At 46.1% G+C, this 13,488-nt stretch overlaps 1 protein-coding gene across 1 annotated transcript in view; it reads right to left on the minus strand.

The window, feature by feature from the left end:
* Window positions 1-13,130, minus strand: part of SAXO4 (stabilizer of axonemal microtubules 4) — a 36,527-nt gene extending 23,397 nt beyond the window's left edge. Inside the window, exons 1-3 of the mRNA XM_088454554.1 lie at window positions 12,696-13,130; window positions 7,241-7,376; window positions 3,321-3,474 (exon numbers count right to left, since the gene is read on the minus strand). Of these exons, the coding sequence (XP_088310680.1) occupies window positions 3,321-3,474; window positions 7,241-7,376; window positions 12,696-12,777 (372 nt within the window). The 5' untranslated portion in view covers window positions 12,778-13,130. The remainder of the gene's footprint in view (window positions 1-3,320; window positions 3,475-7,240; window positions 7,377-12,695) is intronic.
* Between the last annotated feature and the right edge of the window lie 358 nt (window positions 13,131-13,488).

Below are 13,488 nucleotides of genomic sequence, written 5' to 3' on the forward strand. Positions count from 1 at the left end.
TGATAAGGGATGGACGCGATCACAGCTGCGTTTTCGTACGCAACGCAATGCAATGCAAAGACCACCCGAGGATAAAAACTTCCACTGCTGCCTTTTTACCTGCGTGCGACGACGCATTCCTGCGTAAATATCTGTAACACCGACGCAGATCAAGCGGCCATCTTCCACTTGCGGAAGGTCTGATCAGCCACAGACCCGGCAGCACTCCTTTCACGCAAATCGCAAGGGCTAATTTATGCACGCCCATTAAACGGCATTTAAACAGTCAGACACGCCTGTGTTGTTCTGACCACCCCCAAAAGCTGAGAACCTGTCCATAATGTGCGTCCGTAATCGCAGTGCAATTGCAGCGCTTGCGCAGTGTAGCTTATAGGCATGTCCAATGGCAAACAATCACTCAATCTGCATACAGAATCGCTATTGTGTTCATCTCTGGACCAGGCCCAATATGTCCTGTGAGCCAGGGGAAACCACGGCGCTGTGATCAGATGAAATATAAAAGTGATTATCAATCTTCGAATATGCAGTGGGCCCAGAGTGCAAGGAAGAGGGAGGTGGGCTAAGGAAGGCGGAGCCTGGAATAGGACACAGGTAGGCCGGGAATAGGAGGGAGGCAGGTAGGGAACAGGGTGGCGTGCCAAAGGAGGGGGAGGCAGAGACGGAAGGAGGGCACAGCACAGGCAGTCCGGTAAGAGGAGGCAAGCAGGCCGGGAGGAGTCAGAGCTGTGCAGTGAATAATAACATGTATAATTATGATATGTGGAATTGGCTTTAATTTAAAGGCTGCAATTTAAGGAGCTCCAGCTTAAATCTTTCCCTCTCACTCAGAGTAATGGTGGGTACACACTGGGCGATATTACTGAGCTACTGCACGATTACGACATCATAATCGTGCAATCGCTCAGTAATTGTGCACTTTTATGTCGGAAACGACCAGCGATGCGCACTCCCTCTGGTCGTTTCCGACATTGTCCATCGCCTGAACATGCAGCACAATCTGACGACCTCGTCAGGTTGCTGCATGTTGGGGAATGGGGGAGAGAGCCCGGCGCTGAACGATATCGTTAATGATATCATTCAGCGGCTGTGCTCAATGTCATGAACGACATTGAGCACAGCCTGCCGGGGACACACTACACGATATCGCTCAGGGAGCATATCGAAGTAGTGTGTACGCACCTTAAGTTGTCGGTTTGACGCTGCTTTGATGTGGCATCTATTTCCAGGGAGGGGACCTGCCAAGATCTTACCTAGGGTACCATATTGGTCAGGGCCGGCCCTGGTTGGCAGCTCAGTATCCTACTTTCATAGGAGGCTGCATAATTTATTTCATTTGTAAACCTTTTTTAATCATATGTTTATCGAAGCTCAGCAGAAGTACAAAGAAATATAAATAGCAGCATACAGCCATGGCCAAAAGTTTTGAGAATGACACAAGAATTGGTTTTCACAAAGTTTGCTGCTTCAGTATTTTTAGACCATTTTGTCAGATGTTACTATGGTATACTGAAGTAAAATTACAAGCATTCATAAGAGTCAAAGGCTTTTATTGACAATTACATTAAGTTTATGCAAAGAGTCAATATTTGCAGTGTTGACCCTTCTTTTTCAAGACCTCTGCAATTTGCCCTGGCATGCTGTCAATCAACTTCTGGGCCACATACTGACTGATGGCCACCCATTCTTGCCTAATCAATGCTTGGAGTTTGTCAGAATTTCTGGGTTTTTGTTTGTCCACCTGTCTCTTGAGGACTGACCACAAGTTCTCGATGGGATTAAGGTCTGGGGAGTTTCCTGGCCATGGACCCAACATTTTCGATGTTTTGTTCCCCGAGCCACTTAGTTATCACTTTTGCCTTATGGCAAGGTGCTCCATCATGCTAGAAAAGGAATTGTTCATCACCAAACTGTTCTTGGATGGTTGAGAGAAGTTGCTCTTGGAGGATGTTTTGGTACCATTCTTTATTCATGGCTGTGTTCTTAGGTAAAATTGTGAGTGATCCCACTCCCTTGGCTGAGAAGCAACCCCACACATGAATGGTCACAGGATGCTTTACTGCTAGCCATATTAGGGCAAAATTCTGCACTCTGCTGGCCCTGACCCTGAACTTATGACATCATGATGTCACAGGAAGGGGGCGGGGCCACTGGGACTAGAGCGCCCAAGGACTCTCTGAGCTGCAGGGTGCCGTTCCAGACACCCTGCAAACAAAATGATGGTGCCACGGGGAAGTGACAGTGCCGCCCCATGGGCAGCATTACCATCTCGACCACCCCTACTGGAGTTATTCAGGAAAACTTGCAATGTCAGAGTTACCGTCACTGGCTGATATGTGCACAGGCGAGCATCGTACTGATGCTCATCGACCACCGCCTGTAATTGAATTTACTCCAAAGTGTCCAAGACATCAGTTCTTTACTTCCAAATATTTGTTATGGCTTCAAGTTTATTTCTTCCCAACAGTCCAGAGCAGTATCTCTCAGTACACACGCCTATAGGGTTGGTGATAGTGTGTTTTCTTTGGCACGTGAGACACAGAGGTGATTTCACTAAAATTGTAGTAGATCTCACATGCATAACTGATTAAATATATATATATATATATATATATATATATACATACACATATATATACTGTATATGTATATGTGTGTATATATATACAAAGGGATCCTTCTGGCATGGGTGTATACCCAGCACGAAACAAAGGAAGGCGGCACTCCAATAGATGATGCAAGTCAACGTGTATTAATAATCCAACAGCATATTAACATCCATGTGTGGATACATACACTTTATTTTTTTCTTAAGGAGACTGCCCTGGAATATTCAGGTGAAAGAAACCTGAAGTAGCATCACATATTTAGGGGATGTAGTGACATTAGAATCCTGAAACAGTGGAAGGCCGACCCGGGACTAAAGATAGGCGTAGAAATCCCAGGAGGGTTAGGTTTAGGGTGCAGGAAGAGGGGGTTAGGGTTAGGCACCACCAGGGGGAGGGCTAGGGTTAGGCACCACTAAGGGAGGGTGAGGGGGGGGAGAGGGGAGGGTTAGGGTACTTACGTGCCCCTGTCGGGATATGTTGCCATTGGGCTTCCGTCGGTATGAGAACTGGTGGCTATTCAGCCGTCAGTATTTTATAACTTTTCCTATATTTAGAGGTAGTGCCTTGCGGACACTATATTTGTTATTCAGTGGGCCAAGTATCTGACATACACAAATGTTATCATTATTGCATTTTGAAGCAGTAATATAATTATACGATACAATAAATGTTCCTCTACAATGGCCACAGATTATAAATCCCTACAACACTCACGGTTCTGGATGTAGGGTTTGTGACCTTGATGCTGTTAATGTATCCGCTTTGCAGGTAAGGGAATGTGTTGGGAAGCGGCTCAGCTCCTGTGATCTGTTGATGAGCATTGAAATCCCTTTTAGTGATCGATGTGTAATTGTTCCGTAGCATCAGCCTGATATACAGGAGAAGATGAGCAAGGTGAGTATGTCTCTTAGAGGAGCTAACCATGGGTAGAACAGAAAACAGGAGACTTATGTCTTATCTGTTAAGTCCTTTTCTTTGCACTCCATAGGGTGACACAGGGACTATGCTGGGGCATAGGCTGGCAGTTGGAGTCTGGGCACCAAACAGTTAAAATATTCAGGAATGAGCAGCTCAGGCTCCTCCTTCCCAATAACCCACCCCTACCTCAGGCAGGCCAGTCAAGTTAGCATGCCCAGGGCAGGAGCAGGGAGAAGAAGGAAGACCGGCACACACACACACACACATAGATAGTTACAAACACCCAAAGAGACAGGGAAACCAGAAAACGAGGATAAAACCCCACCAATCAGGTGCATCAGGGTGGGTGTCCTGTGTCCCCTATGGAGTTATAAGAAAAGGGCTTAACAGGTAAGTCTCCTTTTCTTCATTAGCGTCCATAGGGGACACAGGGACTATGCTGGGGATGTCCAAAGCAAACTCCCTAAGGGAGGGGACGTTCCTGAGCTGCACTGAGAACCCATCACCCAAAGGCCTTATCCGTGGAGATAAAGGTATCAAAGCAGAATAGCGGATAAACTTGTGAACAGAATACCATGTGGCCGACTTGCAAAGCTGCTCTGCGGAGCACCACGATGAGCTGCCCAAGAGGTACCAACCGATATTGTGGAATGAGCAGTCACCACGGCCGGTCCGCCGCCATTTACGCGTGGCAGATGGTTTAGTGGAGCCACCTGGATAAAGTCTGCTTTGTAGCCGGCTAGCCATGCTTGTGGAAACCATAGAGAATGAAAAGGGAATCTGACTTCCAAATATCCCTGGTACGTTCTACATAGATGCGGAGAGCTCTCACAACATCTAAAGAGGTCTCATCCGCTGAATCCTCCGGCAACTGAAAAGCAGGTACTACAATCTCCTGATTGAGATGGAGATGTAATCTGGAAACCACCTTAGGAAGGTAGCCAAGTCGAATCTGAAGAATGGCCCGGTCCGAATGAAAGACCAGAAAAGGAGAGTTACATGACAGTGCGCTCAAGTCCAACACTCTCCGAGCTGAAGCAATAGCCAGTAGGTATATAGTCTTCCATGTGAGCCGACGAAGGCATACCGAATCCAAAGGCTCGAAGGCAGATGACTGAAGAGCCCAAAGCACCAGTGACCAAGTGCCATGGAGCCACCGGAGGAACAAACGGAGGCTGCACGTGGAGAACTCCCTGAAAAAATTTACAAACATCCGGCAGCAAGGCAAGCTGTATCTGAAAGAGAACCGAAAGAGACAAGACCTGTACCTTTAAAGAAGACAGACGAAGAGCCAAATCCAGGCTGAACTGTAGAAACGAGAGAACTCTGGAAAGTTGTAAGGGTCTGGGATCAAAACCTCTGGAAGAACACTAGGAGAAGTAAGCGCGCCAAATCCGATGTCAAACTTTGGCGGAAAAAGGTTTCCGCGCATTCAACATGGTGTGAATGACTACCCGCGAAAAACCTTTAGCTCTCAAGATGCATGTCTCAAAAGCTACCCTGTCAAGGCAAGGCGAGTCAGATCCTGGTGGAAGCACAACACCTGAGATAGAAGATCCAGCCATGGAGAGAGCGTCGATTGCACAACCCCTGAGTCAGAAGATCCAGCCATAGAGAGAGCATCAATCCAGCCATGGAGAGAGCGTCAGAGGGGAGTCGATTGAGAGACTCAGAAGATCTGCATACCATGCCCTCCGCGACCAATCAGGAGCTACCAGAAACATGGTGCCGCCTTCCAACTTGAACTTGCGGAGAACCCTTGACAGAAGTGAGATAGAAAGGAATATGTACATGATATTGAAAGTCCACCGCACCGCAAAGACATCCACCAGGAGAGCCCCCGGGTCTCTGGTGCGAGATTTGTAATTTGGTACCTTGTGGTTGTATCGAGAAGCCATCAGGTCGGCTTCTGGCATGCCCCAATGATGAACTAGAAGCTGAAGACATCTGGAAGAAGGGCCCACTCGCCGGAGTGGACGTCTTGATGACTAAGAAAGTCTGCTTCCCAATTTTGGACTCCCGGAAATGAAAACTGCCGACAGATGCTCTGCCCAACGGAATATGCGACTAACCTCTTTCATGGTGCCGCGAATGCCGCCCCGATGTTTGATGTAAGTGATGGCCGTCGCATTGAACTGGGCGATGCTGAAGGAATTGCTGAGTCTGACAGAGAGCTCTGAAGACAGCTCGAAGTTCCAGGACATTGATCGGGAGATAGCTCTCCTGAGCTGTCCATCGACCCTGGAAGAACTGCTTGCAGGTCACAGCTCCATACCCGCGAAGACTGGCATCCATGGTGAGAAGGACCCAGTCCAAATCTAGAACGGGTGACCCCTGTCCAAGAGGGAGCTCTGGAACCACCACGCAAGGGAGAGACGAACCACCCGAAATAGGACGATTGTCTGCAACTTGATCTGGGGATGAGATCCGTTCCAATGAGTCAAAATCTCCGCCTGGAGAGGCCGGGAGTAAAACTGGGCGTACTCCACCATGTCGAAGGTGGAGACCAGAGATCCCAGGATCTGCATGCAGGTGAGAATTGACACCCGGCAATGAAGTAAGAGCCCTCGAATTCTGTCCACTGGGAGAAACACTCTTTGAACCTGTGAATCCAACATGGCCCCTAAGAGAAGCATCTCCTGGGTCGGAGTCAGGGAGGACTTCTTCCAATTGATGACCTGCCCATGCAACTGTAGAAGATCTATTGTGAGGCGAAGGTTCTCCTTGAGCATATCCGGAGATCTGGCTAGGATAAGAACGTCCAGGTAAGGGAGAATTCAGATACCTTTGCGCCACAAGTGAGCTGCCATAACCTTCGTGAACACACAAGGAGCGATGGAGACCAAAGGGCAAGGCCCAAAACTGGTAGTGCTCCTCCTTGACTGCAAATCGGAATAAGCATCCTAGATATCTAAGGAGGCCATGAAATCCCCCAGGTTCCAAGGCCAAAATGATGGAGCGCAAAGACTCCATACAGAACTTGGGGACCCGCAAATACTTGTTTAGGGATTTCAGGTTGAGAATTGGGTGGAAGGAGCCATTTGGATTCTGAACCAAGAAGATATTTGCATAGAAGCCAGAGCATCTTTGATCCTGAGGAACATGAACTATTACCTTGGAGGCTAGTAGACAGCGAATTGACTCCCACAGAGCTTTTGCTTTTCCCAGATTTCCTGGAAGGCCTGTGGTAAAAAAAACGTGCCTGTGGACGCCTCCTGAAAGTCAGAGCTTAGCCCTGCGAGACTACGCCGCAAACCCAGGTGTCTGACGTGGTTGTCATCCAGACGTTGGAGAAAAGCTGAAGCTGGCCTTCCACACTGGGGTCCCCTAGGGAGAGGCCCACCCCATCAATTGGCAGGTTTGTCGGCTGATTTGGCAGCCAAGCCAGGACTGCTTGCTTCTGGGCTTGGAGGTCTTAGCGGAAGAATTCTGAGACCTTGAAAAAGACTACCCGTTGGCTTTCCTTGGACAAAAGAAGTGAAAGGAGAATGCTCGAGCTCTAGGGGCTGCTACAGAAAGCTGCCCAGACTCCACCTGCGACCCTATACTCCAGCGTAGTCCCTGTGTCCCCTAAGGACTGTAATGAAGAAAAGGTAAGAGCTCTAGCTCAGGTGTCTAAGTATTTAATCAGGCAATAAAAGAGGCTTTGGAAAACTATTATAAACAATTATATTCTTTGCAAACTATACAAAAGAAAAGAGGAATTAAAGTCTCACCCCATATGTGGGTTATCCTTTCGGTCCAGGTTGGGTGAGTAGTATACAGCTGGCCTAAGGTTGGACTGGTACCCGGTGCTGCCATGGGTAAGAATACCAGTAGGCTGGACACGGTCAGTAACTAACTCTGAGCGACCTGCAACAATATTGTGAGAACAAATAACTTTAATGTTTCATTACAGTGTTAGCTAATTAGTTAGGACACATGCAACTCAAGGGTTAGGAGTCAGGACCCATATAATAAATTTAGTTATAGGAGCCTATGTCACTAATAACTCAATAAAAATAACCATTTTGTGGGCAGAAGCTATATTTACGAGATCCACGTCCACTAGAGACCAGTCAATTATGGCGGATCCAGGTGGGTGGAGGGAGGGGATCCTGCACTATATAAGAGTGACTTGCAGCCAATAGGCAGCAGAGGATTCTCCCTGTTTGTTCTGATTTTGTTTTATTCACAACTTCCTGCTTTTCAGGCACAGCCATGCAGTGTACAAAATCAGTAGCACACTGATTGGTGGATGACATAGGTCATCCACCAATCAGAGTACAGGAGGGGTCGGTGCTATGCATATCACCATCTCTGGATCCATCACTGCCAGTCAGTGCATGGTACATATTGTACCCTATCACTCCTGTACTTCATAGTCATTAGTTCATAGTTAATTGAGTGGCTACCTTTTTATGAATACACTTACTGCCCACATTATCCAATTAATTTTATTACTTAGCCTTTATTTCTCATTCCTATAAATACTGTAGTACATGCTCAATGAGACACAAGACAATAAAAAGGTTAAACACACAACATTATAAAACTAAACAGAACTCCCAATACACCTTATTCTTCAATATATGTATTATTGTATTTGCCCTATGAGGAATGCAAAAGGGTAGTTATGATAGTAGGGACAGTCTAATGAAGATTGCTCCTTCCAGAGGACAGTACTTGAGCACGTTCACTTATACAGGATAGCAAGGAATTTTACATTGTACATGTTACCCACCCCAATATCCATTACCCCAATTCTCTCATCTCCACATTTAAGCCTATCAGCCCTTCTCCGAAATCTCCACTTACCTATCCAACCTTGACCTGTCATTCTTTCCTATTCATCCTTAAACTGTTCACCTCTCCCCTTAGTATATTAGCTCTCATAAGCAGGGCCCTCTTTCCGTGTGTTCCTCCATTAGCACTATCCATGCTACCTGTGCTTCTTGTCTATTGTCTCCAAGTCTGTTCAGTGACTCTGACACCGCGTGTCGGTCCTTATCTTCTGTACAGACTCATAGGGTGGAATTCAATTGTTTTCTCGGCTCGGATCGCCCATCTAAAGTGACGAGAGATCGCGGGCCGCTATTCAATTGTCCCAGCTTTTCGCGCTGATCACGCTCAAAGTGGTCGGGTTTAGCCGTGTACATCGGCTAACCCAAACAGGTCACTTTTCGCCGATTTCAGCTCGCACCCATCTGGGAATGCCCGACTACCTCCCCTCCACCACTACATGCCCTACAAGTTATTGAATTGCCCTATCCTCACCCCTTGTCCTCGTCTTACCTAGTGTATGATTTTATTCTTACATGCGGTTTCTAGATGTTAATTTACACACCATAATATTTCATGTTACTAAGCATATTCCTTATACAGTACTGCAGAAACTTTGTGGTGCCTTAAAATAAAAGATGATAATAAGCATGTATGCACCGATAAAGAACGTACCTCCAGCAGTATCCGGATAAAATATTGAAAAGGTCGACCGTCAATAGGTCCACATGAGATGGTCAATGTTCAGTAGATCAACAGGGTCAAATAATTGACAGGTAGAAATGGTCAACACCTTTTTTTTTATGGTCTTTCATCATTTTTAGGGTTAGTGGAAGGGTTTGGCACAAAGGGGAGGTTTAGGTTGCTAGAGGGGACAGTTAGGGTTAGGCACCTAGGGGGAAGGCTAGGCACCAAGGAGAGGGTTATGCACCAGGGAGAGGGATAGGGTTAGGCAGTAGCGGGAGGGTTCAAATTAGGATTACATTTTAATTACATTACAAAAAGTCGAACATTTTAACCTGTCGACCTTTACATTGTGCATCTTTTATAACACACCCTCCCACACAACAGGAGTATGTATGTTCCAAGAACACGGGCCTTTGTGGTCAAGACTTAAATGTTGTACAGAGAGTATATCAGAGACATTGATAAAGGGCATTATCTATACTTTGGTGAAGGACTGGCAGCTACTGTTTAAGATGGCAGTCTCCTTATTGACCAGGGTTACAAAGTAATGTCTGTTTTTCAAGATGTCGGTGCTCTTATGAAGCAGGGCTGCAGCATCGAATCATAGGGATATAGGACCTCATTCAGAGGCGGTCACAAGAAGCGACCGCTCATTCTGAATGAGGACGGCCACTTCATTATTGAAGTGCGGCCTCCTGGCCGTTAGTTAAGCTGTGGGTTACCACCCACAGCTTAACGAGCGACCAGGTTGATATTTGCGATGGTGATCACCATCGCGACCATCGGGGCTTACGACCAGACCCTAGGGTAGGGTCTGGGAACCCGTAAGCCCCAGGGAGCTTTCTGCTCTGATGGAGCAGGAAGCTCCCCACTGACATCACTGATGTCAGTGCGGCCACCCACAAAACGGTAGGCGTTCGCAAAGGAACGCCTCCATTTTGGAAACCACCCCCCTGGCCCGCCTACCACACTGGGGCAGCTGTCGATCAACATCGACAGCCGCCCTTCGGTAACGAGCTCCGGAGCGACAGTTTATTTGTCGCTCTGCGGCTTGCGCACGCGCAGTGCGGCCGCTGCGCGTGCGCAGGCCAAACCATTGAGTCGGTTACGAGTGCATCGGCGCTCGCGACCAACTCTGAATGAGGTCCATAGTCATTCGGTCAACATTCATAATATTGACACCACCATGCCGACCATTATGATGTTGACATTGTTAAAATGATCCAACTAATGGGCATCACTGAAAGCAGTTGTGTACAGAGACACTCAACCGCTCCGATAGGAGGCCATACTCGGACAGGGAAACTGCTCCTGCCATGGAGTTAAGTGTCTATGGTGCATACCAATTGGTATTTCGGCACCTACAGACACTATTTGTGGGCGTCTCAGTCCGTGTACATGCTGACGTACGGATGTGCACCCGTAATGGGCTTTGTAGCAGCATTTGCATATAGTCGCAGACATGCGACTGACAAGGCGCAAACACGGGAGTAGCTGCGTTGGACACGGTAGCAGACACTGTGTGTGTCATCCACCAATGCTTCTGATTCTGTGTAACTGGTTAGGCCACACCATGTATACACACTACACCAGTCAGACCACTAATGACCAATTATCCAAGATCTGACTCCTTAGTTATTTATTACCAGTTATTTATATAGCACACACACATTCTGCAGCGCTTTACAGAGAATATTTGGCCATTCACATCAGTCCCTGCCCTAGGGGAGCTTACACTCTATATTCCCTACTACATACACACACACAGGTTATTTTTTGTTTTGTTTTGTTGGGAGCCAATTAAGCTACCAGTATATTTTTGTAGTGGGAGGAAACCGGAGTACCCGGAGGAAACCCATGCAAGCACAGAGAGAATATACAAACTCCACACAGATAGGGACGTAGTGGGAATCAAACCCACAATCTAAGTGCTGTGAGGCAGTAATGCTAACCATTATATCATCTGTACTGCCTTTTACTTACACAGCCAGGAAACACAAAGCTAGGCTACACAGAGTCTCTACTAAAACCCTGAATTTCACTTAAAGGGAAAATATATTTATTTATATTTTCCTGTAAGTGTTCATTGTAATGGGAATGTCTCATAGATAACTGTTTGGTAGATGTATGAAGCAGCGTGATTGGGGTTTAGTGGTGTCAGCGCATGTTATGTGCGCTGATCGCGCTTCTCCCCCATGTAGCAATGTGGTGAAGTGTATGCTGACATGGAAGAATTAATACACGATGAAGTCTCCTTGAAGATTTATTATGTACATCCGTACAAAGCAGGCAAAAATACATTGATTGTGCAAAAGTTATATACCAAACTTGATTTTGACATAAACCAATCAAAGATTAAAATGATAAAAAACTAAATCTTTGCAAATATAAGCAAATACATTTTAAAGGCAAAGTTACTCTTATAATGAAAACTTAATCATTCAGCTTCCATTTTGTTCTCAATTATCCATAGCCGTGCAATTAGCCCCCGTCATTATCGGTGCGATCTTCAAGATAGGGCGCAGATGTGCAGCCAAATGTATGAACGATCAGTGGCATTGACTGTTCTGACAGCTACAGCTGTCCTTGCCTCACCACAGCAGGGGCAGGAGCCGGCCGGGAGCTGAGGCAGAGCGTATCAGTACTGATATATGTACAAAGCATATGAGAAGCTGCAATAACATACTAACGATTTATCACACTGCAACAGTCTTCTTAAATGAATTTGTATGTGCGGATTCTAAATGAAGCCGACACATTTAGTTCTACACACTTTAATCTTTATAATAGCTTTTTATAACGTGAAGAAATAATCATGCAACTGTATTACAATTATCAGAGGCTTGCTGATGACCACTTTGATAACTATCTAGTAGCTGTGCTATTTAGCACTTGGGCCTGATTCAGTACGGATCGCAATCGTAGCTGCGAATCCATATGGCACGCAGCTGCTAAAATATGGAAATGCTTGCTGAAGCTCAGCCGGCATAATGACGCCCACTGCTGCTTTCTCCTATCCGTCCAATCTCGCTCTTCTGCGTACCATTGACGCACATCGGCCATTCACGCATTTACCGCAGGTCTGACCAGCCGCAGACACTGCAAGTCTCCTCTCACGCAGAGCGCTCCGTAGGCAATCGCAGTAGCTAATTTATCCACGCCCAGGTAACGGCGCTCAAGTGGACGAGCACGCCAGCGTTTCTCCGACCACTCCCCCGTCATCACCCCCAAACGCTGACATCCTGTCACTCACTCTGCAATGGATTCCTCTGTGCGTCCATAATCGCAATGCGATCACTGCGCACGTGCAGCTTATTCGCATGCGGAATGGCAATCGTTCCATGTGGTGCATCCGTAGTTGCACTTGTGATCGGTACTGAATCGGGCCCATTATTTGGATGATTTATTAATATCTGTCTTTTTAATGGCTTTCTTTTAGTTGATACTAAGAAAAGTTAAGGCTTATTCCTTTACATTTAGCTCTCCACATTTAACGTGTCTCTTTTCCAAGTCTGCCCCTACACAGAGACCCTTTCTTCTGCTTCCAACTTATTGATGCTAATAAGGACGACTTGCACAAAACACAAGGTAAGGTGCCACAATTTATGCAATCTGTACACAAGCCTTATTGAAAGAACAATTTACCCATAGGCGAAGGTCACTTCATGCAAGCAAATTGTACACCTACCTTATATTCCCTACTCACAACAACACTTCTCTTACCATATGAGCTATTATAGTTGGTACAATAGAAGTTCAAAGGGTCGCCACTTCCTTTTAAACTGCTCGGAATCCTTGGAGACATCCTGCCAACTGGGAGAAGTCCCAATCCAGGCACTAGGGTTTTAGGAAATGTTCAGGAGCTTTCATGAGCACGCAATGCCTTAACAGAGTGCTGACATCAGTAACTAGGCTGCAGTCACTATGGTAACGTAAACAATGTGCAGAGTTCCATTCACTAGAGATCAAATTCACCTTTACTTTTCTGTCTCCAGTGTAGGAGTGGACAAATGACGCTGCAAATCATATATATGAAAATGTCCAATAATTTGAGATGTTTCACATTCTTTTAACATTTCCATTTTCTGTTATAAGCCATTAAAGCACACTAACAGTCCAGGTTCTAAGGATAGCCATACTTGAGCACAGGTGTGTTAATTTGTACCATAGTTATTTTGATTTCACCATCTGTGCTCAAGTGTGGATATCACTAAAACCTGGACTGTTGGTGTGCCTTGAGGACCGAGGTTGGGAAACACTGCAAATGTGACTACTTATCTGCTTTGCGCATACAAAAATGCGCTCCCATGTTTCACTTTTCAGAACTACCCCTGGAAAACTGTTTGCAGGAACAGCTGGTTTAACGGTCACCTTGAATGGCAGCAATTATTTATCACTAATTTATGACACTGCTTTCATTAACTTGAACTTTTTGTTTTTACTCCTGAAAAGATCGTGTTCATTTCAGCTTAATTTAATCATGAGTGATGAGACATGTCTTTATAACATGAATTAC

The sequence above is a fragment of the Taudactylus pleione genome, unplaced genomic scaffold (assembly GCF_031769625.1).
Source record: "Taudactylus pleione unplaced genomic scaffold, aTauple2 ptg000619l, whole genome shotgun sequence".
NCBI lineage: Eukaryota > Metazoa > Chordata > Amphibia > Anura > Myobatrachidae > Taudactylus > Taudactylus pleione.